The 24,113-nt window shown below is 38.4% G+C and overlaps 1 protein-coding gene across 4 annotated transcripts in view; it reads left to right on the top strand.

Annotated features, from left to right (window-relative positions):
* Positions 1–24,113, top strand: part of col11a2 (collagen, type XI, alpha 2) — a 42,075-nt gene that overhangs the window by 15,279 nt on the left and 2,683 nt on the right. Inside the window, exons 6-64 of one of the 4 annotated variants that reach the window (XM_055055210.1) lie at positions 2,132–3,064; positions 4,103–4,222; positions 5,669–5,884; positions 6,599–6,652; positions 6,974–7,015; positions 7,137–7,199; positions 7,304–7,378; positions 7,720–7,806; positions 7,906–7,962; positions 8,138–8,191; positions 8,268–8,321; positions 8,546–8,599; positions 8,759–8,812; positions 9,128–9,181; positions 9,282–9,326; positions 9,504–9,557; positions 9,891–9,935; positions 10,101–10,154; positions 11,335–11,379; positions 11,709–11,762; positions 11,851–11,895; positions 12,063–12,116; positions 12,296–12,340; positions 12,472–12,525; positions 12,670–12,777; positions 14,213–14,266; positions 14,349–14,402; positions 14,584–14,628; positions 15,012–15,065; positions 15,293–15,337; positions 15,486–15,539; positions 15,624–15,677; positions 16,021–16,074; positions 16,176–16,373; positions 16,756–16,809; positions 16,999–17,106; positions 17,218–17,325; positions 17,441–17,494; positions 17,610–17,663; positions 17,781–17,888; positions 18,041–18,094; positions 18,200–18,253; positions 18,565–18,618; positions 18,692–18,745; positions 19,464–19,571; positions 19,652–19,705; positions 19,854–19,907; positions 20,002–20,055; positions 20,233–20,286; positions 20,868–20,975; positions 21,081–21,134; positions 21,579–21,740; positions 21,818–21,871; positions 21,944–21,979; positions 22,055–22,108; positions 22,193–22,478; positions 22,682–22,791; positions 23,360–23,428; positions 23,510–23,746. In XM_055055210.1, coding sequence (XP_054911185.1) covers positions 2,132–3,064; positions 4,103–4,222; positions 5,669–5,884; positions 6,599–6,652; positions 6,974–7,015; positions 7,137–7,199; positions 7,304–7,378; positions 7,720–7,806; positions 7,906–7,962; positions 8,138–8,191; positions 8,268–8,321; positions 8,546–8,599; positions 8,759–8,812; positions 9,128–9,181; positions 9,282–9,326; positions 9,504–9,557; positions 9,891–9,935; positions 10,101–10,154; positions 11,335–11,379; positions 11,709–11,762; positions 11,851–11,895; positions 12,063–12,116; positions 12,296–12,340; positions 12,472–12,525; positions 12,670–12,777; positions 14,213–14,266; positions 14,349–14,402; positions 14,584–14,628; positions 15,012–15,065; positions 15,293–15,337; positions 15,486–15,539; positions 15,624–15,677; positions 16,021–16,074; positions 16,176–16,373; positions 16,756–16,809; positions 16,999–17,106; positions 17,218–17,325; positions 17,441–17,494; positions 17,610–17,663; positions 17,781–17,888; positions 18,041–18,094; positions 18,200–18,253; positions 18,565–18,618; positions 18,692–18,745; positions 19,464–19,571; positions 19,652–19,705; positions 19,854–19,907; positions 20,002–20,055; positions 20,233–20,286; positions 20,868–20,975; positions 21,081–21,134; positions 21,579–21,740; positions 21,818–21,871; positions 21,944–21,979; positions 22,055–22,108; positions 22,193–22,478; positions 22,682–22,791; positions 23,360–23,428; positions 23,510–23,746 — 5,328 coding nt within the window. The remainder of the gene's footprint in view (positions 1–2,131; positions 3,065–4,102; positions 4,223–5,668; positions 5,885–6,598; positions 6,653–6,973; positions 7,016–7,136; positions 7,200–7,303; positions 7,379–7,719; positions 7,807–7,905; positions 7,963–8,137; positions 8,192–8,267; positions 8,322–8,545; positions 8,600–8,758; positions 8,813–9,127; positions 9,182–9,281; positions 9,327–9,503; positions 9,558–9,890; positions 9,936–10,100; positions 10,155–11,334; positions 11,380–11,708; positions 11,763–11,850; positions 11,896–12,062; positions 12,117–12,295; positions 12,341–12,471; positions 12,526–12,669; positions 12,778–14,212; positions 14,267–14,348; positions 14,403–14,583; positions 14,629–15,011; positions 15,066–15,292; positions 15,338–15,485; positions 15,540–15,623; positions 15,678–16,020; positions 16,075–16,175; positions 16,374–16,755; positions 16,810–16,998; positions 17,107–17,217; positions 17,326–17,440; positions 17,495–17,609; positions 17,664–17,780; positions 17,889–18,040; positions 18,095–18,199; positions 18,254–18,564; positions 18,619–18,691; positions 18,746–19,463; positions 19,572–19,651; positions 19,706–19,853; positions 19,908–20,001; positions 20,056–20,232; positions 20,287–20,867; positions 20,976–21,080; positions 21,135–21,578; positions 21,741–21,817; positions 21,872–21,943; positions 21,980–22,054; positions 22,109–22,192; positions 22,479–22,681; positions 22,792–23,359; positions 23,429–23,509; positions 23,747–24,113) is intronic. The other 3 variants (XM_055055214.1, XM_055055212.1, XM_055055213.1) reach the window with 3 other exon arrangements.

Below are 24,113 nucleotides of genomic sequence, written 5' to 3'. Positions count from 1 at the left end.
GCTTTTTGTCAATACCCCCTTGCTATCTATTGCAGTCTTTCAACATTGTATTTTTGGCCTTTTGCTGTTCTTGCTCTTTGGCCTCCATAACCCCTCCTTATTTCCCTGTGAAAATCTATACTTCCCCTCTTGATGAATTTCTCTTGCTTTCATGTATCTTCCTGTCCCATTCCATCTCATCCCTTCTATCTTTCTTCCAATCTTTCAATCCCTCCATCTTTCTCAGTACTTTGATGAGGAGCAGGATGACCATGAATACCCCTATTATTATGAGGAAAAACAGGCTTTCCCTCCTCCTCTGCATCCCCCTCTTCCCTGCCTGGGGACCCCAATCAACAGGTAAATTGGGAGCAAGAAGAGGGAAAACAAATGTAATATAATGGAAAAGGGAGCGTGGCATGTTAATACATTAATGTTGCAATCCATGATAAATATTTTAATATAATTTAAATTTATACTGTACAAAGTTTTTGTGTTTTATTCTTTAGAAAGTCAGGGGCCTTTTATCTATTATCACGCTGTACCTCCTTTAATTTTATTCACATATTCCTTTCTAATTAATCAAGATTTACCTCCTAAATATCCACTTCATATCTGCCATTTGTCTTACACAGGGTGATGTTTGTTTCCTGTCAGATTTTGTCTCCAGTCAATAAAATGTTGTCATTTATGTATGTATGTATGTTCAAATGTGGCCAAGTGGCGGCACTGAGGAAGTGTAGGTATGCTTGTTTTGGCATACACACATGTAATTTTCTTTTCTCAATTATATGTTATTAAGTTGGATAACTTTTAAGATAAACATAACATAAAACACAATCTACAAAAATAAATTAGATATGCAAGTCATTTAAACATTTCTTATTAAAACTTCTTGATCTGTTGATGGTAGTAAATTAATTGCATTGGACTCAGTTTATGAATATATGACTAAGATTAAAAAAACAAAAGCCTAAGTAATTTTCTTATAATGTTGATATGATTTATGATATTTAGTTGTCACATAGAAAGAAGTGCTTAAAGTTTAAGTCTTTAGTTTCATGGTCTTTTAAGATGAACTTCAGCAGTTTGCAGCAAACTGTGTGTTATTTGATCTTTTCATTGTTTTAACACTTGCATGATCACTTAATTGTTCTGAAAAGTTAAGATTGCTGCATGTTGCTGTCTTTTTGTGATACGTGTTCAATATATTTTTGTCATACAATTATGTTACTGCATGGTAATACGGTTCTCATTTGCATTATATTCATAAAAGCCATGCATGGATGCCACAGTTTGTATCAAAATGTGTTCAGATTCTATGCTTATATTACCCCTGAAGGTCTGTTTCTTCTCATGTATTATTTTACTGTTATTTTCTTTAGAATAAACTATTTTTATTTGCATGCATTTACCTGTAGTACTTGTGAAATAAGAGTTGATCTATGTGGTACTTTTTTTACTTTTTGGGATTTAATTTGACTGTTATGTTTTTGCATGCCTTGATAACATTAAGCTGTTGTCCTTTGCATGGCTTAACAGCTGGAAATTGCCTGATTTTCCAGTTGGATCTCATAGTACATTAGTGCAGCTCTGCAACAGGTTAGTGCATTAGTGATGAGTATGTTTGTAAGTGTGTTTGTGGGATTGTTTCCACAATGTGTGTGAGTTAAAACAGCTGGCTTTAGCTGACTGTTCACGCCCTCAGTGCCTCTACTAAACCACAACCTCCAGTTCCTTAGAGAGCAAAGATGCTGCTTTGTCATTTGATATTGGGAATGGCATTACTGGAGAAAACAGCAAAATTAAATCATGCAATTTTGGATCAACGTACCAACATTTCTTAAATGCCTCTTGTGAATTCACTGCTAACTGATTTTAGCGATGTTATCTTAGATCTAGACTTCTGCTGTATCCAGTAATGCCTGCACAGTCTCAGTAAATCATCCAGACCTTAGCCATCTTTATGTCACTGTTTGTCAAAACACCCACTCTTGTCTTTTTGTCTCTTTCTGTCAATCCTTTGTTTGTGCTTTTCATTTTCCTCCCAACCCCTCTGTGTATCTTTGTCATCTTCTACCCTCCCTTTCTTTGTCAATTTGCACTTCTACATTATAAATACTCTTCTACAAACAATTTTACTGGATATTAGAAGAAAACACTCAATGGAAAAGCAGCTCCATCTAAACCCCTTCTTGTAAAAGTTAAACCCACTCCATCTAGGTCAGCCAAGACTGGACCATACAAAGTGGTTGTCAAGCCACCTATGCCCACCAAAGCTTCTAAATCTCCTACAAATAAATCACCTAAAGCAAAACCTACTGCCGCAGAGGTCCTCTTGTCTAAGATCAAGCCAACTACAGCAAGTAATTCTAAACCCACATCTGCTCCTGCTAAGAATGGAAATGGCAAATCGACTGCTCAGAAGAAACCAAATACTGGCACTAAAGTCAATGGTAATGGAAAGACATCTGCAGAGAAATCTAATGGTAACAATAAAGTTCAAACCCATACTAATGGAAATGGCAAAGGGAACGGAAAGGCCTCCGTTGTGTCTAAGGTGAATGGAAATGGCAATGGCAAAGCTACTACAGAGAAGAAGGCTGTTGGAAATGGCAAATCTACTGCTGAAGTTAAAGTTAACGGCAATGCTGGGAATAAAGTCAATGATGCAGCTAAAGCAAACGGCAAAACCAAAGAGCCTACAAAAATTAAAACCACTAACAAACCAAAGACTGTGACCAGTGTAGCTACTTTAACCTCCAAGCCAAAAACTACTAAAGCTCCCAAACCCACAAAACCAGCTCCAACAAAAATGGCAAAGCCTGCTGCTACCAAGGCTTCAGTAGGAAAGAGTAAAGATGTCAACAAGATTCTTCTGGTCAAACCAACTATCAGCAAACCTCAGAAGATTTCCAATCCAACAAAAGCAACATCTCCAGCCATCCGGCCCACTTCGCCTAAACCTACAAAACCCAGGACGACAAACAACAATGTCAAATCCCAACACAGGCCTTTCCCACCATTTGATAAATCTGCGCAGAGTGGATCTGAAGTTAAGAAAGTTGCCAACGGTTATCAACAGGTACAACATGAGGGTTCATGTTTGGCTTGAAATGTCCACAGATTTCTGCTCCGCTCTTTCATTCTCTTTGCTAGCATTTTCCATCTAGCAGGACCTACACCAAAATTGCAGACGTCATTGCAGATTTTGATGTAAATCCTCAAGCTAGCTGTCTGAATGGAAGTCAGTTCATAAGGACATACTGCCTTGTTGTATTTGCACATATCATATGTTCCTCACAATCTTTTCAACCTCTCCATATGATATGATCCTGTGGCGCACATTGAAGCATGGCTAAAAACAGTTTATCTGTTCTTTACTTCATGCTGAAACAGAATCCTAAGCCCCAGACCTCATTTTCCATGGAAACAGTTAAAGTAAGAGTCAAGTATTTATCATGGTACAGAAAGTGGGAATCGACATTTATTACTACACTTAAAACACCTGCAGCAGAGCAAACCTCCACCTGTCGCTTTATCACTCTATGGCAATTTGTTTTAGCAGCCTGTCTTTCTGATTTCTATCTTTTTGTCTTTTATGTGACATTTAAGTAAAACAGCTTCACAGAACGGATGACAAAAGTCCAGCTCTGTAAGGCTGTTGAGTCACTTTGTCTATGTTTTCTTATCTTGGTTGAATCTACATGCTGAAGCATCAAGCTCTGATATTTCCATCTGATGGGATGGATAGATGCTCTCAGTGTTGCTTCCAATAAGAGCAAACTTCACACGTTTTGAACCTTGGCTTGTGAGCTATATAAAGCAAAACCAGTTCAAGAATTGCATGAAAAGAAGTTTCAGTATAGTCTCAATGACTCTGCAAACTGTGAAAAATGTATAGTCATTGATATGTTAAAGCTGCCTGAAACTTCTTTTCTAAAATGGATCTTTACAGGATTAAAAATGTGCGTTGCCAGTGAAACAAAAATGGCCACTGGCGACCACAGTTTTACATTGCATTCCAGTTTCTGGCTAAAGCAGACTAAACTAACCCTGCTCTCCCAATCAATTCTGCTTACTTCCTCTCTGCTCACATCTTCCTGTCAACCTGACCAATCAGGATGTAGACACTGAATATTCTGAGGCTGGCCACACCCCTACAGACACCGATTATTACTATGAGGAGATGGTTCCACAGCCAGACGGTGAGGTGATTGGACAAGAAGAGATACCTGTTCAGGTAAAAGGAAAATGACTCTTAATTACAAATGTCAAATAAAACCAAAGATAGAGCTTCCATTTTGAATTTGTTTTCAATATTTGTAGATTAAATTCAACTGGACGCACAAATTTGTCAAGTGAAATCCAACAGCTAAGAAGTAAATATGTTTGATTTGTACCACAGAATAAAAATGGTTTAGTACCTGTATGTTGGTGAGCCCAGTCCTTGTAGATTATTTTCGTAGTATAAGTTCTTTGCTCTTCTTTTCGTATTTCTAATCACTCATTACTGCGATGTTGGCACTGATGCCACAAAGCAACATGTGAGAGAAAAGTCCTTTTATCAAAGAATCTCCCACATTCATCTTCTTCACCATCAAACATGTTTATGTGGCTCTCTTTCTCCATAACAGCAAGATTATTATGTTGTTCTCATGTCAAGATACATACTTTAATAACTAAGTCATCCTGAAATAAGAACAAAAATCTTGTGAAAAAAAGCTCCACATAAGAATGTTTGATATGTGGTTTTACCGTAGTGACACAAGGAGATGGATAAATGCATTCCTATCTGAAAGAAAAGGCTAACTTGACTGGAGTCCAATTGCCAGTGAGGGATCTTTAATAGCGCATTTGTGTATTTGGTCAGAATTTGAAAACGAGTGGGTTTTTAGTTCTCATGTATTCAAGTAGAAAATCTGTTTGTTTTTTTATTTATTTGCGTTATATGATTTTATTGACTTTGTTTATCCGACTTTTGTGCTGAAATCTGTTGAAGAAACGTTTGGTATGGTAAGGAATTATGTTTGAAACACTACAGAGCCTTTCATAGGTGTTTTTATTTGTATGAGTTACAAGAAAATATTTCTGTATCTGGATTAAAAACCCTTGTAACAGAGCTGGTAAGTACACATGTAACATTTTTGCTTTGCATAGAGTAGCAAATAGCAGAAGCTTGTTTTCGCAAAGTTTGTCATTATCAGTTTGTGTTCAGAATGGTAAAAATGAAGGTCTGCAGCCCAGATTGTCTTTCTGTCTGGACCTATCACTTACAAAAATACATTTATTTACAAATCATCAAACACAAGCTGGTAATGAGATGTTCTGCTGAAAACCCACTGAGAAAACTTAAACAGAAGATTTAGAGTGGCAGGATAAATGTCCTTCATTTACTGACAAAAGCAGACTGAATCAAGGACTAATTAAGTTTCTAGGAAATGCCACATTGTTTCATTTTAACTCAAACTTATAACAGTTGCATAAGGTAAGTTATATTTAAACTGTTCCCTTTTCTGGTACACCTCCTTATTTCTACCCTCTTTTTTTCTGCTACACTTACATTTTCCATTCTTCAAATCTCCCATCTCACTACTTTCCCTTCCCTTTCTTGTACCTTTATTTTCTCTTGGTTCCTTCTTTCCTATTTTTCCATCCATTCTTTTGGGGCTGTAAAAACGCTTCACAGCCCCAGGTAGAACCAGACCTGGGAGGAGAGGAGTTAGACGCCACAAAGACAGGCGGTGTGGGAGAAGAAGTCTTCACTGAGGAGTATGTGACTGGAGACGTGGGCATGAAGGAATATGATTATAACTACAAAGACTACAGTGACCCAGTACCAGAGACCGGAGAGGCTGATGGCTACATTGGGCCCGCCTTGTCCGCTGTGACCGATGAGGGAGGCGTGAGTATTTTTGCTTTTGAAGCAAAAAATTGTTTTAACCAATCAGGAAGTTCTGGTCTTTCATAAATTGTATTCAATGTCTTCTCGATAACTTGTTTGAGTTTGCTAAGTGTCTTGGTAATTAAATGTGCAGTTAAAATCTTCTTTCACTGAAAAAACTAAGTGATGTCACTAAATGGGAAAAAAGTTATTTAAAAGATATTTAAAAGATATCCAGGCAAACCTCAGTCAACCAAAGAGAAATATGTTGAATGCAATTCAAGACCTTGAAGTTACACTGTTGGTTGAAAATGCTTTTATTTTTTAAAGTTAAAGTGAGCAGTAAAAACAGTGCTGTGGCTAGTACTGATGTAGAGGCTGTTAAACATAATCAGTAACCTGAAGCATCACATACACTGAAAATTATCATCTGAGAGGTCATTTGTTTTCAGTGTATGGCTTTTCTTTAGTGGTGGTAAGCTTCTTTTATTATTATTATTAGAAATTTATGATAGTTATGAACCAAGACTATGGAGATTCATGTCGGTAATCAAAGAAAATCTTAAAAATGTCACACAAGCAAAAAACATTTTCATTGTATTACATTTATTTCAATGCTTTAAGATGATGTGGGAAATGATTGGATATTAGTGTTGATTTATTTTTTTGTTTATATGTGGAAGTAGCTCCATAATGATTCTCTTGTGTTCCTGGATACCTGTGTGTTTTCCTCAGGCCGGCATCAGCGGCCAGAAAGGAGAAAAGGGAGAACCAGCTGTTTTGGAGCCTGTGAGTAATTATTGTGTTTTGTGTTTGCACAGAGTTCAGAGTTATGACAGCTGATTTACAATATTTGGAGGTTTCTAATTGAGCCAATACTCAAGCAGTGGTTCCCAAAGTGTGGGGCACCCCCTGGGGGCCGCAGTGCCATGGCAGGGGTAGAAGTATGGATGAAAAAAAAAAGTTACAATAAAGTGTTTCACTGTAGAGATTGTTTGTAGTGTGTTTTGTTGAAACCTGAAGTGTGAAATAAACTTCAGTGGAGTTTGTCTCTGGTCTTTTGTCGACCTGCTCTAAGCATTTTTCATTGAACTGTTGGTATTTTTGCAGGGAATGCTGATTGAAGGGCCTCCAGGGCCTGAAGGACCTGCTGTAAGTAGCGCATTGTCTGTTTTTTTTTTGGTTGTCTAATTGATAAGATTGCATTATTATATTTCTTGATTGGGAAATGTAGGTATGGATTTATTAAAGTGATTTTGTCTCTGCTTTTCAGGGGCTTCCAGGACCTTCTGGTCCTTCTGGACCTCCGGGCTCAGTGGGTGACCCTGGTGAGAGGGTGAGATTGTTTTTATTAGTGCAGAATTGTGATCAATAAGTGAGGAAATAGTTGTAGTGTTTCTTCCCTATTATCTTAATTTAATTCTTCTTGTTGTTCTGCAGGGTCCTCCTGGTAGGGCGGGTCTGCCTGGTGCCAATGGAGTTCCTGGACCTCCTGGAACCTCAGTCATGCTGCCTGTAAAATATCTTTACTTATTAATACTTTAGGCATGATTTCTATTTCTAATGTTGCTGTAGCTGTAATTTTTGTATTTTTAGCATGTTTCGCCTACTTTATCAAAAGTTATGGCTGTTTTTTTTTTCCAATATCACAACAACTAATTAAATATAATCCTTAAGATTTATTCTGTATTTATTTTTCAAACAGTTTCTCACTGTTGGAAATGTTTCTGCTTTTTGTTAACGTTAATGTTCACTGCCAGTTTTGTTTGGTGTCATAATTATGTAGTTTCTGTGAGTGATTCAGCAAACTGATCTGGCTTTCAGTTTTAAACAAACTTTTAATTTTCTTATTGCAGTTCCGCTTTGGACAGAGTGGAGGAGATAAGGGTCCTGCTGTTTCTGCACAGGAAGCCCAGGCAGCGGCCATCTTGTCTCAGGCCAGGGTTAGTTCTCTCTCTCATTTAATTTTTACACAATGCAAGCAGATTTTTAAATAATTAGTTTTTTTTTTTTAATAAATTTTTTTTTTTTGCTTTCTGTAGATGGCTCTGAAGGGACCGCCTGGACCGATGGGATTCACAGGACGCCCAGGACCCCTGGTGGGTTAACAGCAACCAGTTACACATCTGTTCATTTTATGGTTGTTCTTTCATAAGCCTCTTTGTTCATTAAATTGCTGTTATTATTTGAGGGTTTTTTTGCATCAAACTGTGGAATCATTAATGCCTGAGGAATTATAAAAACATTTGCTATGATGATCTTGTGTTTCCTCAGGGAAATCCAGGAAGTCCAGGTTTGAAAGGAGAGAGCGGAGACCCTGGTTCTCAGGTAAATCACTCATTTCTCCAGATCAGTGAGTTCAGCGTATACGGATGTAATACATTGCTGGTAATTTTTTGTTTAGGGCCCTCGAGGTCCCCAGGGTTTGATGGGTCCTCCAGGAAAATCTGGAAGAAGAGTGAGTAAAATAACAGGTTTTTTTTAAAGCTATTTGAAATATTTATTCATAAAAATTTAAGTTCTTTGCAAAGATTTCAGTACTTTTGGAAGTCCAGGATAGTTTTATGAAAGTCTCAGTACAGGACCTCTTCATTTGACTATTTCGTTTGTGTTTGTCCAAGTATCACCCTGCATATCTATAGATGGATGTTATAAACAGTGCTTTCCATATCCTGTTAACAGGGCCGTGCTGGCGCTGATGGTGCCAGAGGAATGCCAGGAGAGCCTGGAACCAAGGTAAAGTATTCTTTATTCATTTGGAATAATTAGCATCATCAAATTTAACACAATTACTAGAACTCCCACAATTATCAGAAGAGTTTCAGCTGTATGGATGTTTCTTACCAATGTTTTGAAATAATATAAGTTTTCTAAAAATGTTTGTGTTTGTTTCAGGGTGATCGAGGTTTTGATGGGCTTCCTGGTTTGCCTGGTGATAAAGGACACAGAGTAAGTTAAACATAAGTAATAATATATATTTTTGCCATTATTTTAACATTAATGTATGATTCTGAAAGGTCATGAGTCTTGGATGAGGCTAGACAAGTCTCTCTCGAAACCAGTTTAATTATATTATCTCTACTGAACTTAATTTAGGGTAAAACTTGGAGGTTTAGAGATTAGATGGAGAGCTGGTCAGTTGTCAGCCCTGAGAGTTGTGGGGTTCTGGCTACTGCTCAGTGACAACTGTTTTATTTATTGTTTATAATTTTGCAAACACCTGTAGAATATCCAACGTTTTCATCTGAAATATCTTCTTTTCAGGGTGACCCAGGTCCAATGGGACTGCAAGGATCTCCTGGAGAGGATGGAGAGAGGGTGTGTAATGAAGTTTATTAGAAAGTATTTTTTTACATATTGTTGCTTTGCATCTGTTAGTTATCATCTCCTCACTGACATGTTGTGTCTGGTTTTGCAGGGAGACGATGGAGACGTTGGACCTCGGGGTCTTCCAGGTGAACCCGTGAGTGAACCAAGGAGATTTAACGTCTCTGTATTTTGAGATTTTGTGTTGTGCATGTAAATATATATATTTAGTTAGCAGAAAAATTATTCCGTTTCTCTCAAAAAACTGACCTGGAGGATGAAAGTCTTCAGATGTTAGTGATGGATTCTTATTGGTTGTTCTTCGTCTCTGTAGGGACCTCGTGGTTTGCTCGGCCCTAAAGGTCCTCCAGGAATCTCTGGACCTCCTGTGAGTAAAATCAGTTTAAACTACACCAATCTGTCTTATTTTATTAAGTTATTAATGTCTGACCACAACAACCTCACTTCCTTAAGAAGGAAATTACAAAATGAATCCTCAATATGTTTATCAGTGTAATTTGTGATAACTATGGGAGAGTCACAACTACCAGTTAGAAACCTACTCGATTTTTTTTGCATATGATACTTACAGTTTGTTTGATTTGTTTTTTTATAATTACCTTAACGCAACATAGTAGTTATGCCAGCTGTTTAGCTTTATTTGCTAATTATGTTCAGTTGGTGTCCATGGTTTAATGATATTTGTATAATCTCTTTTTAGGGTGTAAGAGGAAATGATGGACCCCACGGTCCCAAAGGAAACTTGGTTAGTAACGGTTTAATCAATGATATTTTCTAATAATTTGTGTACGCATTTTTGACTCCTTTGGTTGCTGCACAAGAAAAAACAACTATCTAAAATGAATGATCAATCTCTCTTCTACATTTTGTGTGTCTCAGTCATGGTTTCTCCTCTCTTTCTGTCATTTAGGGTCCCCAAGGTGAGCCAGGACCTCCTGGTCAGCAGGGAACTCCAGGAACTCAGGTGAGAAACCATCAGCTGAAACTAACTGAAACAATTATGTGCTGAAGTTTTTATCCTCCAGCCTGAGATGCATTTAAAGCTGCGTCTCCATACATTTTAATTTCTTCATTCTCAAAATATGAGACCGCCGCATTGTTTTATGTTTATGAAAATGTATTAGTGCTGTGTTTCTTTAATATTAAAACCTCTGAGTCCTTTTTGTGCCAGTTTCAGGGTCACCTGAAAACACAAGAGTTAGTCAAGGCTAAAGGGCAAAGATTATGTTACATAAAGGATCTCATCAAGGCCCTTATCTGGGCTGCTCTGAATTCAGAAACACTTAACACTTTTTCACTTTCTGCAATGTAACAACCACAAACTTTAACATATTTTTGTTAAATTTTTGTGACAGAAAAGGTTTTTCCAATCTTTTCCACATGAATGTTTGAAAAGTGCTGCATGCATAGGAATTTTTAACCCTTCGCTCCTTTGACTTAAAACAAATACCATATTAGCAAACAGAGACCAGCTGTGTTTAATTTAATGTCAAGAAAATGCTGATTCTCTGAAGGATGTGTTGGAAAACATCCTTGTTCAAACAGCATCATGAAGACCAGGAGGCACAGGAGAGAAGTCAGGGAGGAACCTCTTGGAAAGTCTAAAGCAGGATTATTTGATGAGACAGCGATGAACTTAGATCTCTGTTCAATTTATTATCTGAAAATGGAAATAATATGGCACAACTGTCCTAAGACATGATGGACATCTGACTTCAGTGGCAATGTTTGGTAACACTTTAAAATTTATGTTCACAGAAACTTAATCCAAACTGAATGCTTTTTGTTACAAAGAGGAAACAGTAAAAATGTCTTAAGATGTAAAAAGATGTAAGAGAAATATTCTTTGTGAAATATCCACAAAGAATTGAAGCTGCATATAATAAGAACCTCTGAGTTGTACAGTAGTTAAATATTGTGCAGCCTTAATTAGTAATTGTTGTTTTTATGTCACCAGTTATCAGTCATGTTAAACAGTTTGGCAACAAACTCGATCAGATTTTTGCCGCTTAGATGCTGAATTCTTCATGTCTGCATCTCAGTATTGTAATTTCTAGATTTGTTTTATTTATAGATATTCTTTGAGTGTACATCTATAATTTGTTTTATAATTTCAGCAAAATGAACTCTGTTTTTCTTTGCAGGGAATGCCAGGACCTCAGGGGGCGATCGGACCACCAGGAGAGAAAGTAAGAAGCCAGAAGCACCACAGTTTTTTAAATCTATTTCAGAAATTATGGCACATCTTTAACCAGATTTGGCTATTATTTTAGTATAGAAACTGGACGAATAACATCATAAAACTTTCATTCTCCAGATGTAAATTCTTGGTTAAAGTACATTTCAAAAGATTTTATTAAAATGTTATATTATTAATATATGAAATACTTTTGAAATGTGACCTTTCCTGAGTCTTCACCACCCCACCTTATCCTGAAAAGGATAAGGTGTCTATATTAAACAGACTGATGGTTTAATGGTTTTTACTTATAATCTCTGATTTTTACTTTCTCTCTAGGGTCCAACTGGAAAACCAGGTTTGCCTGGAATGCCAGGAGCTGATGGCCCTCCTGTAAGTTCATTTTCATTTATTATTTTATTTTCAGATTAAATAAATACAGTCAACACTAAGGCTGAGGCTGTATTTCATTTATTCTCAGGGTCACCCAGGAAAGGAGGGGCCGTCTGGCACTAAAGGAAATCAGGTTGGTATCACAGCCCTTCAGTTTCTCTGACTCCATCGACCAGAGATCTGAATATATTTTCATAAAACACATTTTGAAGTTCATAGAGTTACAGAAAGAGTGTCATTGAAAATAACAAATATGTTCGCCTTAATTTATGTAATATGCTTTCAACTCATTGTCTCCAGGGTCCCAACGGTCCTCAGGGAGCGATTGGTTATCCTGGACCTCGTGGCATTAAGGTCAGTGCATGTTATTCATAATTTACCACAACTTCTTTAAAATGTAATTGTTTTAATAAGTTTCAATTGAATTCACTTTTGTAAATCTTTTGCATTGCAATATAAAATAAATGCAAAGGATTTTATTTCACAGTTATTTTCTATATCAGTCCTCTGATAAAGTCGTCCTTTGGTTGCAGGGAGCTCAAGGAATCCGGGGTCTAAAGGGTCACAAAGGAGAGAAGGTATGACCTTTATTAATGGTTTAATGACACCAACAGTAACATATCACAGAAACATTATGACATATTAATCCATATTAACAATAATACAAAACAAAGACATGTGCTGCATTTTCATGTGTTTTTATCCTCAGGGTGAAGATGGATTCCCAGGAATTAAGGGAGATTTTGGTGTCAAGGGAGAGAGGGTAAAATGATTTATACATCATAAATGATTGGATTAATCTTTAATAAATGAGCAATTTAACCTCTTCGTTGTACTGATCAGTTTTATGGTTAATTGCTGCTTTCTTTATATATACCGAAGGCGTTGTTTTATATCCTGTTGGCAGGGTGAGATTGGAGTACCTGGACCGAGAGGAGAGGACGGTCCTGAGGGGCCGAAGGGTCGTGTTGGACCCCCTGGTGAGCTTGGACCGCTTGGCCTTGCTGGGGAGAAGGTATGAATCTTTAATTTATCTTTGATTTTGTATCTATTTAAAGTGGCATCCATAATGTTTTGAAACAATGTTGTTTTAAACCACAGCACATGCACAATGTTTATAGTGCACAACACTACAGTCCATCAGACAACGTTAAAAAGTAACAGAAAAACATAGCAGACTCCTAATTGCACTGAAGTCTCCTGTTTTAGAACCTTAAGGTTTCTCTGTCAGCTGCTGTGACAGAGAAGAACAAATTGTGAACCAAACCAAAGATTTACATCAACATTTTTCAGCACTTTACTTAATTCCTCACCCTAAACAACTTCAAATGAGCCACCATTGGTACTGGAGAAGTTTCAGCTATGGTCCAAATCCTGCAGCCTGCATCATCCAGTCCAAAATGCTGCACAGCAGAAGACATGCAGGATTCCCTCTGAAAACTATGGATTTCCCAAAAGCTGTACCTTCATGGTGCATTCAGGGTCAGCTGGTACACTGGATGGTTCTGTGTCAAAACTACTCCAGTAACTTAAACCATTTTTATCCATAAATATCGGTACAGTTCATAAAATTCTGAATATTAAAGTCTGCACAGTTTTCAAGTGGTTTTCTTTTTGTGTAATCTACCTGTCTAGGCACTAAAAACACCTGTTTATCCTTTGATAACTGAAAAGTTACCCTTTAATCTTACCAATTAAAGTTTTATTCTCAGTGTAAGTAATACTGATGAATTGATGCAACACAGTTAGAGTTAAATTTTTCCAGTCAACAATTGTAAGAGGGATTTGATCACTCTAAGGCCAACGAAGAATTATCAGTTGGTCACTGAGAAGGCCATTTTTACATTTTTAAATAAAATGTAAATAAAAGTTGATTTTTTTCCCCAAAATAATTTATACTTCTTACTACAGTTTTCATTATTTTTTGAAGGATCTGAGTCTCAGGGATTTCCCAAAAGCTTCGCTCCTGCGCTCCTACTCAGAATCAAACAGGGTTGAATAAAAAGTCTTAAGTCTAAATCTGCCAGGTCAGAATAATTAAACTGTATGTTTGCTTTTTTTATGGGCAATTAAGTAAAGACACACAATAATGTTTTTCTACCCTCCTGTGGTCGTGTCACATTAGTCAAGACAATTTGTTTCTTTTATTGTATCTAAATGAGAAAAACGTTATGTGAGTATGTTTCCCATTACTTCTCATAAAGTATAATTCTGTCTAATTTTATTTTGTCATTTTGGCCAGGTCTCTTTAAAAGGAGGTTTTCAATATCAGAGAGACGTACTTGTAACTTGAGGTTACGTTCAAATACAATATTAACCATTAAACCAACGCATTTGTTAAATCATTTTAACAAATGTAACAAAAATTAACAATGCAAAAGAAATAACTATAGAAAACTGATGGATTGATGTTACTTATATAATTACTGTGAGTATTTTTTCCACTACAGGGAAAACTTGGCGTACCTGGACTTCCTGGATATCCTGGAAGACAAGGAATCAAGGTAAAAAAAAATACAGCTTAAGAATTTTTTTTTTTTTTTCAAATAATTTCCAATATTATTCTTTTTTTCTTTCTTTTATTAGGGGTCTCTTGGATTCCCTGGATTCCCAGGATCAAATGGAGAGAAGGGAACAAGGGTAAGCTTTTAGTCCTGTGAAAGATTTTGATTTAATGTCAGACAATATCAGATGTTATTTGCAGCTAAAGTAATATTGTGATTTTATACGTAGTTAAACTGCACAAATTCCCTTTTTTGTTCTGCAAATTGTGTTTTATGCACTTTAAGTATCTAATTACATTTTTTGTTTGTTAAATCAGGGAGTTTCTGGAAAACAAGGACCAAGAGGACAAAGAGGACCAACGGTAATTTTGATTCATTTAGTTATTAAGTTTTTAAAAGCTGCATAAATCTGTCATTTTGTCTGCAAAGGTGCAAAACTTTAAGTGATTTAGGGCCAAAACAATAACTTTTTAAGTGTTTTACATTTGAGCTCAGAGATGGTGCCGCAGTTAAACGTTTAACCTCCAGGGGTCAGCAAAGAGAATGTTTCTGCAGGGCGTCTACTATTATTCATGTAGCAATATGAATATCGTGTATGACTATTATTTATTTATACCACAATATCTGGTGTATCATTTTATAATTTATAATTACATTATTCTTTTATATTTAAATCATAATAGTTTTTGTTTTGTTTTGTTTTTTAATTGAAACTTGTTTAACAATGGTTGCTTATCCCACTCAGGGCCCAAGAGGCCAGAGAGGGCCGAGGGGAGCGACTGGGAAACCAGGAGCAAAGGTTTGTCTGAACAATGATTTCATCTAAAGTCTTCAACTTTATTTAATTATATTCTGTTCTGTTTATTAATATTATTTTTATTTTATCGAGCCCAAACCATAGCATTTGATTAATGTCATTTATTTAGAGTTGTGCTCTAAACCATTCTCACACAACATTAGACTGAAGCTAATGATAAAAAACATTTTGTTATCTGGGATGTATTTAATTATCTGTGTTTTAATTAGGGAACATCTGGAAGCGACGGACCTCCTGGTCCTCCTGGAGAGAGGGTGAGTCCTAGATATGGTTTTCATTCACTACAGAAAACCATCCTCTGGTTGTTAACTCGTATATCTGCCAACACAAACATGTATCAGTCATTCAGCTGCTCTCACCGTGTCTCTTATTAACAATTATCATATTCTGTGTTCCCACCAGGGCTTGCCTGGACCCCAGGGAGCCAATGGCTTCCCGGGGCCCAAAGGACCTCCTGTAAGAAAATCTTTAATTAAATAGTTTTACAGCTTATATTGAAATTCATTATTTCATTACTTATTATTAATAATAATATTGCAGGGACCACCAGGAAAAGATGGACTGCCTGGACATCCTGGACAGAGAGGAGAAGTTGTAAGTTTTATATATTAGTTTTATATATTTGTCATAAGATATTTCCAGTTGTGTGAAGTAACATTTAATGATCTTCTGACTGTTGTAAACTCTGTGTATTTGTTTACAAACAGAGCAAAAGAGGCTGAAGTTCTCAGTTTATTTGCAGTTGTTTAATCTTTTGCAATGATTTTATTCTTTGTAAACAACTTGAATTAAATACCTTTTGAGTTAGTCTTGGATAAAACCAAGTGTTGAGTTTACTTCAGTTAATCTTAAACATTGTATAACGATCCTATTTTATTGGAATTTAAATTAGCAGCGCAGTGCAGGAGTTTCTGTTCATTCAGTTTCTCTTCTGCAGGGTTTCCAAGGTAAAATGGGCCCACCTGGGCCTCCCGGAGTTGTTGGTCCTCAGGTGAGTTGAGGTTTCATCTTGCTTTATCACTGTTTTTTGTTGCTATTTCTTTTTTCTTTAATAATTTTCTCCTTTTGTTCTTTTCACCTCCATCTTTTTAGGGTCCATCAGGAGAAACTGGCCCCATGGGTGAGCGGGGCCATCCTGGCCCCCCTGGTCCACCTGGAGAGCAGGGGCTTCCCGGTCAGTCAGGAAAAGAGGGCACTAAGGGTGACCCCGGGCCTCCAGGAGGTCCTGGAAAAGACGGGCCCCCAGGTCTGAGAGGTTTCCCTGGAGAGAGAGGACTTCCTGGAACCCCTGTAAGTAAAATCAATAGAAATACAGAGAGCAGGTGTTGCCAAATCTTAAAAATAACACCAAGTATCTAACTGGATGTGATTTTACATTTTAACTGATGATACCTGAGGAGATGCATTGATAGTTTTTAAGGTTGCAATGCAGATAAATTTCTTTTAATAGCTAATTTATAGCAAGTTGTACAAAGTTCAGCGTTGAGGTTTATCTGTGAGTGAAGAGGAGACTGATGCTTCAACCAGGGTCACTTAGTGAGAAAATGCAAAGTTGCATCTGAGCCAGAGTTGGTTTTGAAAGGATTTGTTCTGATTAACATAATTTGATTATCAGAAATGAGATTTTCTTTTTACAGAAAGTGTGGAGTTAAAAACTGATGTTTACTTCCAGGGTGGTGGAGGACTGAAAGGAGGAGAAGGACCTGCTGGACCTCCTGGACCTGCTGTATGTTTAACCATCTCAGAAGTTTAGATTAATATTTAAAAAATATTTAAAATACTGGTGTATGTAGATCAAGTATAATTTTAGCTTAAATCTTTTTCAGAGTTTGAATTTTGTAATACATCTAAACATTTCAGCATTCATGTAAGAAACATCAACTGTGATTTAGTCTGTTTTCTTGTACTTTTCTAGGGTTCTCCTGGTGAGAGGGGTCCAGCTGGAACCGCCGGACCTGTGGGGCCTCCGGGCCGACCCGGACCTCAGGGGCCTCCTGGACCAGCTGGAGAGAAAGGAGTCCCAGTGAGTCGTCTTGACGTTTTTCATATCTGCAGTTGACAGAGGGAACAATGGCTAATCTAATTTCTAAAACTGACCCAAACTTATAGTGTTTTTATTTTAACTTCTGTGAAGGGAGAAAAAGGACCTATTGGCCCAGCGGGTCGAGATGGAGTTCAAGGACCGGTGGGCCTGCCGGGCCCTGCTGGATCACCTGGAGTACCTGGAGAGGACGGTGACAAGGTCCGAAACTGAAAATTCATTTTATTTAAGATTGGCATCCAAATTGCAAAGGTGTGAGTCAAATATTGGGTATTTGTATCCTATATTTAAGTGAAATAATGTGCTTTTGTTTCAGGGTGAGGTTGGAGAACATGGTCAGAAAGGAGCCAAGGGAGCAAAAGGAGAGCATGTGAGTAACGTCAATAAAACCTTTATATTTCATTTTAGTGGTAATGATCAGAGTGAAATGTTTCAAAGGAATCTTGTCTCTCTTTGTTTCATTTTTACATGTTGTTGTTTTTCAGGGTCCTCCTGGTCCGCCTGGCCCGATGGGTCCTGTCGGTCAGCCTGGGCCTGCTGTGAGTTCAACGTTTGATTTATTTATTCCAGATTTTTTAAACATGACGTTTCTGCATTTGACTGTTTGTTGAGTTCATCAGCATATTCTTATTTCTACGTCTCTATTTGTGCTGCAGGGTGCAGATGGAGAACTGGGACCCAGGGGCCAGCAGGGGCCGTTTGGCGCTAAAGGTGATGATGGGACTCGAGGATTCCCCGGGGCTCCAGGACCAATCGGACTGCAGGTAGAAACAAAGATAAAAGTTTGATTTTCTTGGCTCCTTATCCCAGAACACAACATATTTTTTTAGAAACAATCCAAGCTACATTCTTTGTCTCTTTCCGTTGAGCTTCGTATTTAAAGAGTTTTAATTTAACATCTTGTTCTGTTCTGCAGGGACTTCCTGGGCCACCAGGTGAGAAGGGAGAAACAGGCGATGTTGGACCGATGGTGAGTTTCACAGAATCTTATTACTGTAGAAACAGGTGATGTGATTTCTTCTTTAAAATAAAATCATAATCAAGTATAAAACCAAAAGCCTCTTCCTGTTTCCAGGGGCCACCAGGACCTCCTGGACCTCGCGGCCCGGCTGGTCCCAACGGAGCTGACGTGAGTCTTCAGAGCTTTTCTTTTTGTTGCTAAAAACTTACAATTTGTTTAAAACTAAAACAAATAAAAGAAGTTTCAGCTTTTGCTTTGATATTATCAAACAGCTCAGGCTGCTGGAGATTAAAAAAAAAAAAAAGTTACTTTTCATAAAGTAAATGTTCATGTAATGATTTACTGTCAGTTTGTTGAGTAAAATAAAATCATATTTTAGTTTCTTCTATTACTAATCAAACATGACAGTTATTAGGGTCTAAATGTATCTTTATAATTTTACTTTTGTCTAATTAAATACATTTTTCTTTGTGTTTCAGGGTCCTCAAGGTCCTCCTGGTGGTTTGGGCAATCCTGGACCTCTTGGAGAGAAGGTGCAGTGTTTTTGGAAAAAATAATGATTTTAATAAAGGAGCAGGTTTAAAATGTTCTATATTTTCTCCATAGGGAGAACCGGGTGAAGCTGGACCGCCTGGTGTTGGAGGAGAGCCTGGAAAGAAGGTGAGAACCTGCATCCAACTCGATCTTCCAAAAGCTTGTATGTTTAAAAACAGGTACAAATTTGATAGAAACGCTGATATACGATGCAGGTGAAACCAAGATTGCATCAGCAAAGTGAGCAGAACATATGATGATCGTTTGCAATGTGATTTATGAAACCAGAATCAGATTCAGTGATGTTTTTGTGTCTATGTTTAGTTTAGACAAATAGTAACACAGAAATGTCTGCAGTCACTTGCATGTTTGAGAAATCCTTTAATCTCCATCGTAACCAATCCGTTCTGCAAAATGCCTGGGTGGATCTAGCCCCGCCTTCAAGCTGCAGCTCCTCCTTGGAGCTTCAGAGCTTCCATCTTTCAGAACAGCCCTCCTCTGTAACTCCTCCCTCCGCTCCTTCAGACTAGCCAGCAGCAATTAGCAAACACCTACTGGATTACACCTCTACTGACCTCATTATAGGAGCTACTTCTCCTATAATGAGAACGAAAGAGAAGCAGTTTTAAAGAGACAGAAGCTCAATATCAAAATGTTAAATTATAAAGTCAAATTTAGCATTTTTATAAGAACTAAAGGTGACATATTTACTTACTTGTGCCTGGAAAGTACATAATTCTTCCCCTTTAAGATCAGGCCCTTGTTGTGCCAATCAGCAGCCACTGTTGTCTCTGATTGGTCAGCCGTGTCGCATGGTAATGAGGAGCCGTGTTGTCGTTGACAGGGACCTCGAGGAGAGCGTGGAGAGAAGGGAGAGGCTGGACAACCTGGAACTGCTGGACCTGCAGGAGGACGAGGACGACCCGGAGACGACGGGCCCAAAGGAAACCCAGTAGGACACACACCATGAGACACACACACCCAGTGAATGAATTAAAACATTCTAACCTTAAACCTGTGTTTGTTTTTCAGGGTCCTGTTGGTTTCCCTGGGGACCCCGGCCCCCCTGGTGAGGTCGGACCCAGAGTGAGTGTCTTTACGGCTCTTAATGCATCTTTTCTTTTTTTTTCAGATCTTCTTTTATAGCTGTTAACCCAGTTTAGCACCGCTGCTCTTTACTGGCTTTATTGTTCTGCTAAAATAGCATAAAATGTATTTCTGACTTTGTTTCCAGGGTCAAGATGGGGCCAAAGGTGAGAGAGGAGAGGACGGTGAACAGGGAGAGTCGGTCAGTAAAAATATGGAACAGTTCAGATTTTAGGATGAAACATTTTCATCTTTTTGTCTCTTGAATGTCATCACTTTGTCTCCGTATGTCACAGGGCTCCCCGGGACCTCCTGGAGAGAACGGACCTCCTGGTCCACCAGGAAAGAGGGTAAGAACTCCTTCAACGTTTTACGGTTCACTGCTGCTGATGAGCTGATCTATACAGGCTCCAGAGAAGCAGCTAAGATTGATCTCTTCTCTGCATTTGATGAAGAGTTTATAGAAAAATCTCTTAATGTTAAAACAGGAAACGTTTTGTTTTATTTCTTTGTGATTCACCTGTCAGGGTCCTGCTGGAACAAGAGGAGCAGAAGGACGACAAGGAGAGAAAGGAACCAAAGTGAGTCGGTTTTCCAGATGGTAATCATGACGTCTCAGTTTAGTCCTGATAACCAACCATTTCCAATTCTAGATAATCCATAAATATTTGGTTCTACTGAAAATAAACAGGAGGCACTTTGGACAATTCAGACTTTGATTTATGTCTCTGTTCCTCGTCACACCAGAGAGATAATGAACTTTATCATTAAACTGTATTTTACTTCTAACCAAAGATGGAGAAACAGAGGCTATAAAAGGCCTTGTGCCAGAGAGTTGATACTGATGATAATCACATGATTGTTAAAAAAAAGTCTTTAACTGATTCTAGAACAGCAGGCATAACAATCAAAATGTCACATCTTCTCTAACAGTGGCATTTAGAGAGAAACAACCTCATGTGAAGAAAAGCTTAAAAGATGGAAACAAACAGCTTCATTTTCACACTTTTATATTTTTATCTTAATTTATGTTTACATTTCTCTGATGTCAGTCATGCAATAATCTGCACTCTAAGTCTCACCTTTAAGGAAAGCATTATGTCTAACCTCCTATCTATGAGTGACTCAGCAAAATGTTGATAATAACTGTGATTGTTCGCAGGGAGATCCCGGTGCCGTCGGACCTCCTGGAAAAACTGGACCTGTTGGTCCTCAGGGTCAACCAGGAAAACCAGGAACAGAAGGACTGAGAGGACTTCCAGGATCAGTGGTCAGTTGGTATTTATTTATATATATTTTATATCTGGAAATGCAGCAACGATGCAACATTTAGTGACGTATTTTGGTTCCATCGCTGAATGTGTTTGTGTTTCAGGGAGAGCAAGGAGCTCCAGGAGCTGCTGGACAGAAAGGACCGCCTGGACCCATGGTAGGACAACCAATGTGTGCAAAACTTTGTCCATGTCCCACTAATGTCAAGAAAACACAATATTGAAATGATGGTGTTTCCATTAAATAAGAACGTAACTAAAACCAACATCTGGTTGGTTCCTTCATGTTTTCTGCCAGTAACTTCTGGTTGTTGATCACATGACTTTTGTGATACGAAGTTTTCATTGCAGTTTTGCAGAAAACACACATTTCAATACTTCTGAAAAACCACTCTAGTCTATCAAAAAACTTTGTATCATTTTTTAAAAACTGGTTTGTTTCCAATAATTTTTTTTGTGATTCTAATTTGTACAGTAGAAAAGCTGCTTGTAATGTCTTTCCATTTCTTGCTTTCTTTAGCTGTTCGTTCCCTCTGCTCTCTTCTCCCATCTTCCATGTTGTCATCCTTCTCTGATCTTCCTCTCCATCGTTTCCTCTGCAGGGGCCTCCGGGTCTGCCTGGTCTGCGTGGAGAACCCGGAGCCAAGGGAGAGAAGGGCCACCAGGGCCTGATTGGTCTGATTGGACCTCCAGGCGAGCAGGGAGAGAAGGGAGACCGAGGTCTGCCCGGGCCGCAGGGATCCTCTGGACCCAAAGGAGAGCCGGTAGGTTTAACATCTTCACATAATGAAAATACATAGAAAACCTTTAATAATTTCAGCCACATGCTGTTTAATGACAGGGTATGTCAGGAGGCGCCGGACCTGTCGGCCCCGCTGGTCCTCCTGGACTTCCTGTGAGTTTTAACACGGCGACATTTAGATTGTGTGTCACTTTTAATAAAAGTTAAGATTTTTGCCATTTTCAGGGACCCCAAGGCGTCAAAGGAGCAAAGGGTGCATCAGTAAGTTAAAATATTTTAAAAGTAATTGAAAAAAATAAATGTGAAATTATAGTGAATAAATCTGATTCCCTTCAGGGAGGTTCTGGTCCAAAAGGAGAAAAGGGAGTACAGGGACCCCCAGGACCTCCGGTGAGTTTTACTTCCTGGTTTGTTTGATGAACTTCAAAACTGTTTCCTGGTCAGTTTGTGATTAAAGTATGAACTTTAATCCAGGGTCCACCAGGCGACGTCATTCAGCCGATTCCCATCCAGAGGAGTCCCAAGTCCAAACGCTCCATTGATGCCAGTCAGCTGCTGCCCGAGTTCGACCCGGACATGCCGGCATCGGACGCGGCCGGCGCAGAGTTCCTGACGGGCAGCGAGGGCATGGAGGAGATCTTCGGCTCCCTGAACTCACTGCGGCAGGAGATCGATTCGATGCGCTTCCCTCTGGGCACGCAGGACAGCCCGGCCAGAACCTGCCAGGACCTTCACCTCAGCCAGCCAGAACTCAAGGATGGTACTGAACAAAGTCCAAATATTTACCTGCCGCCTCATTTTCCAGATCTGAGTCATGTTTGATGCTGATGATGCTTAACAATGCTAGTTATTCCTCAGAATGTTAAATAACTAATTTATAAAGTCAATTTAATCTGTAAACTTTAACACCTAATAGGATATAAAAAGGAAAGAATAAACACATGTATCTCTGATCTTCTGCAGGAGAATACTGGATTGATCCCAACCAGGGCTGCTCCAGAGATTCCTTCAAGGTTTTCTGTAATTTCACTAGTGCAGAAACGTGTCTGCAGCCCAGAAGAGGCATCAACACAGTCAGTATACTGACTTTGTAAAATCTCTTTTCTCTCTAAATCTCACACGTGCAGTAATCAGATTTTATAACTAGTTGGAATAAAATTAGAAAATCTCCACCGTAACTGATTTAAACTTCCTCGTCAGTATTTGACGTGTTTAATGAGTAAATCCTTCAGATATTTTGGTGAAACATTTAAATTTTAAATAAACACTCCTGTGTTTCAGTTCTCTGTCAATGGATTGAAAAATGTAATCAGATTAATCGCACTAGCGGTGTGGCTAATCATGATTAATCACTATGCTTAACTCTGGAAGCTTGAAGTGTAAAAATAAATACTGCTTTGGTTTAATAAAGCAAAATTTACCGCTGAGGTCAGCAGTCTGACTCATTTATGTCTCTGCATTGTTGACCGCAGTACAAGACCGTGTAACGCGCTGCTTTTTAGATTAATCACATGCACTAAAGCATTAATCTTGACAGGCCTAGTATGTTTATTTAAAGTCTTGTTTTCACATTACATATTCCATAAAAACCTCAAACTGAACTTATTAAATGAATTTTCTGCCTTTTGTTTCTGGCTGCAGGTGAAGATGAGCTCCTGGAACAGAGAGACTCCAGGCTCTTGGTACAGTCAGTTTGCCTCTGGCAGCAAGGTCAGTAAACCAGAAAGGTTTTAACTTTCCTCCACGACTCCTGAGTTTCAGCATTTCTTTCCTCTCTCCTCACCTGCTCAGTTCTCCTATGTGGACTCCAACGGCGCGCCCGTAGGCGTGGTCCAGATGGGCTTCTTGCGCCTCCTGAGCGTCCAGGCCCGTCAGAACCTAACATACCACTGCCACCGCTCAGTGGCCTGGGCCGACCGAAGTGCCAAGAACAACCACAAGAGGGCGCTGCACTTCAGAGGCGCCAACGACGAGGAGCTGAGCTACGAGACCAACCCGTACATCAAAGCGTTGATGGACGGCTGCTCTGTGAGTCCACCGCTGGTTCTGGTCGAAATGTGGAGAAAATGATAAAACAGTCTGTTTTTTATAAAATTACAGAAACATTCAGCAACTTAACTCTAACCTCCATCCGAAGAGCTGAAAGGATCAATTGGATTAATTGTGATACGTTGATTATTGAAGTAATTTTCAACTAATTTAGTAACTGATTAATCATTCAGTGGAATATACTGAATATTGACTCTAAAACATGCAATTTGATAAAAGAACAACAAAGTCAGAGCAGCAATTGAGCCAGAACTGCTAAAAAAATACATGTTTTACACTCAGCACATAAAAAATATTTTGTCTGTAGATCATTTCTACCCAGAATTTCTCATTTTTCATGCTTTGC

This window comes from Poeciliopsis prolifica, unplaced genomic scaffold, assembly GCF_027474105.1.
Source record: "Poeciliopsis prolifica strain line A6 unplaced genomic scaffold, Auburn_PproV2 SCAFFOLD041, whole genome shotgun sequence".
Lineage (NCBI taxonomy): Eukaryota > Metazoa > Chordata > Actinopteri > Cyprinodontiformes > Poeciliidae > Poeciliopsis > Poeciliopsis prolifica.
The sequence above is the reverse complement of the archived record's forward strand: the minus strand, read 5'-3'. Positions and strand labels throughout refer to the sequence as shown.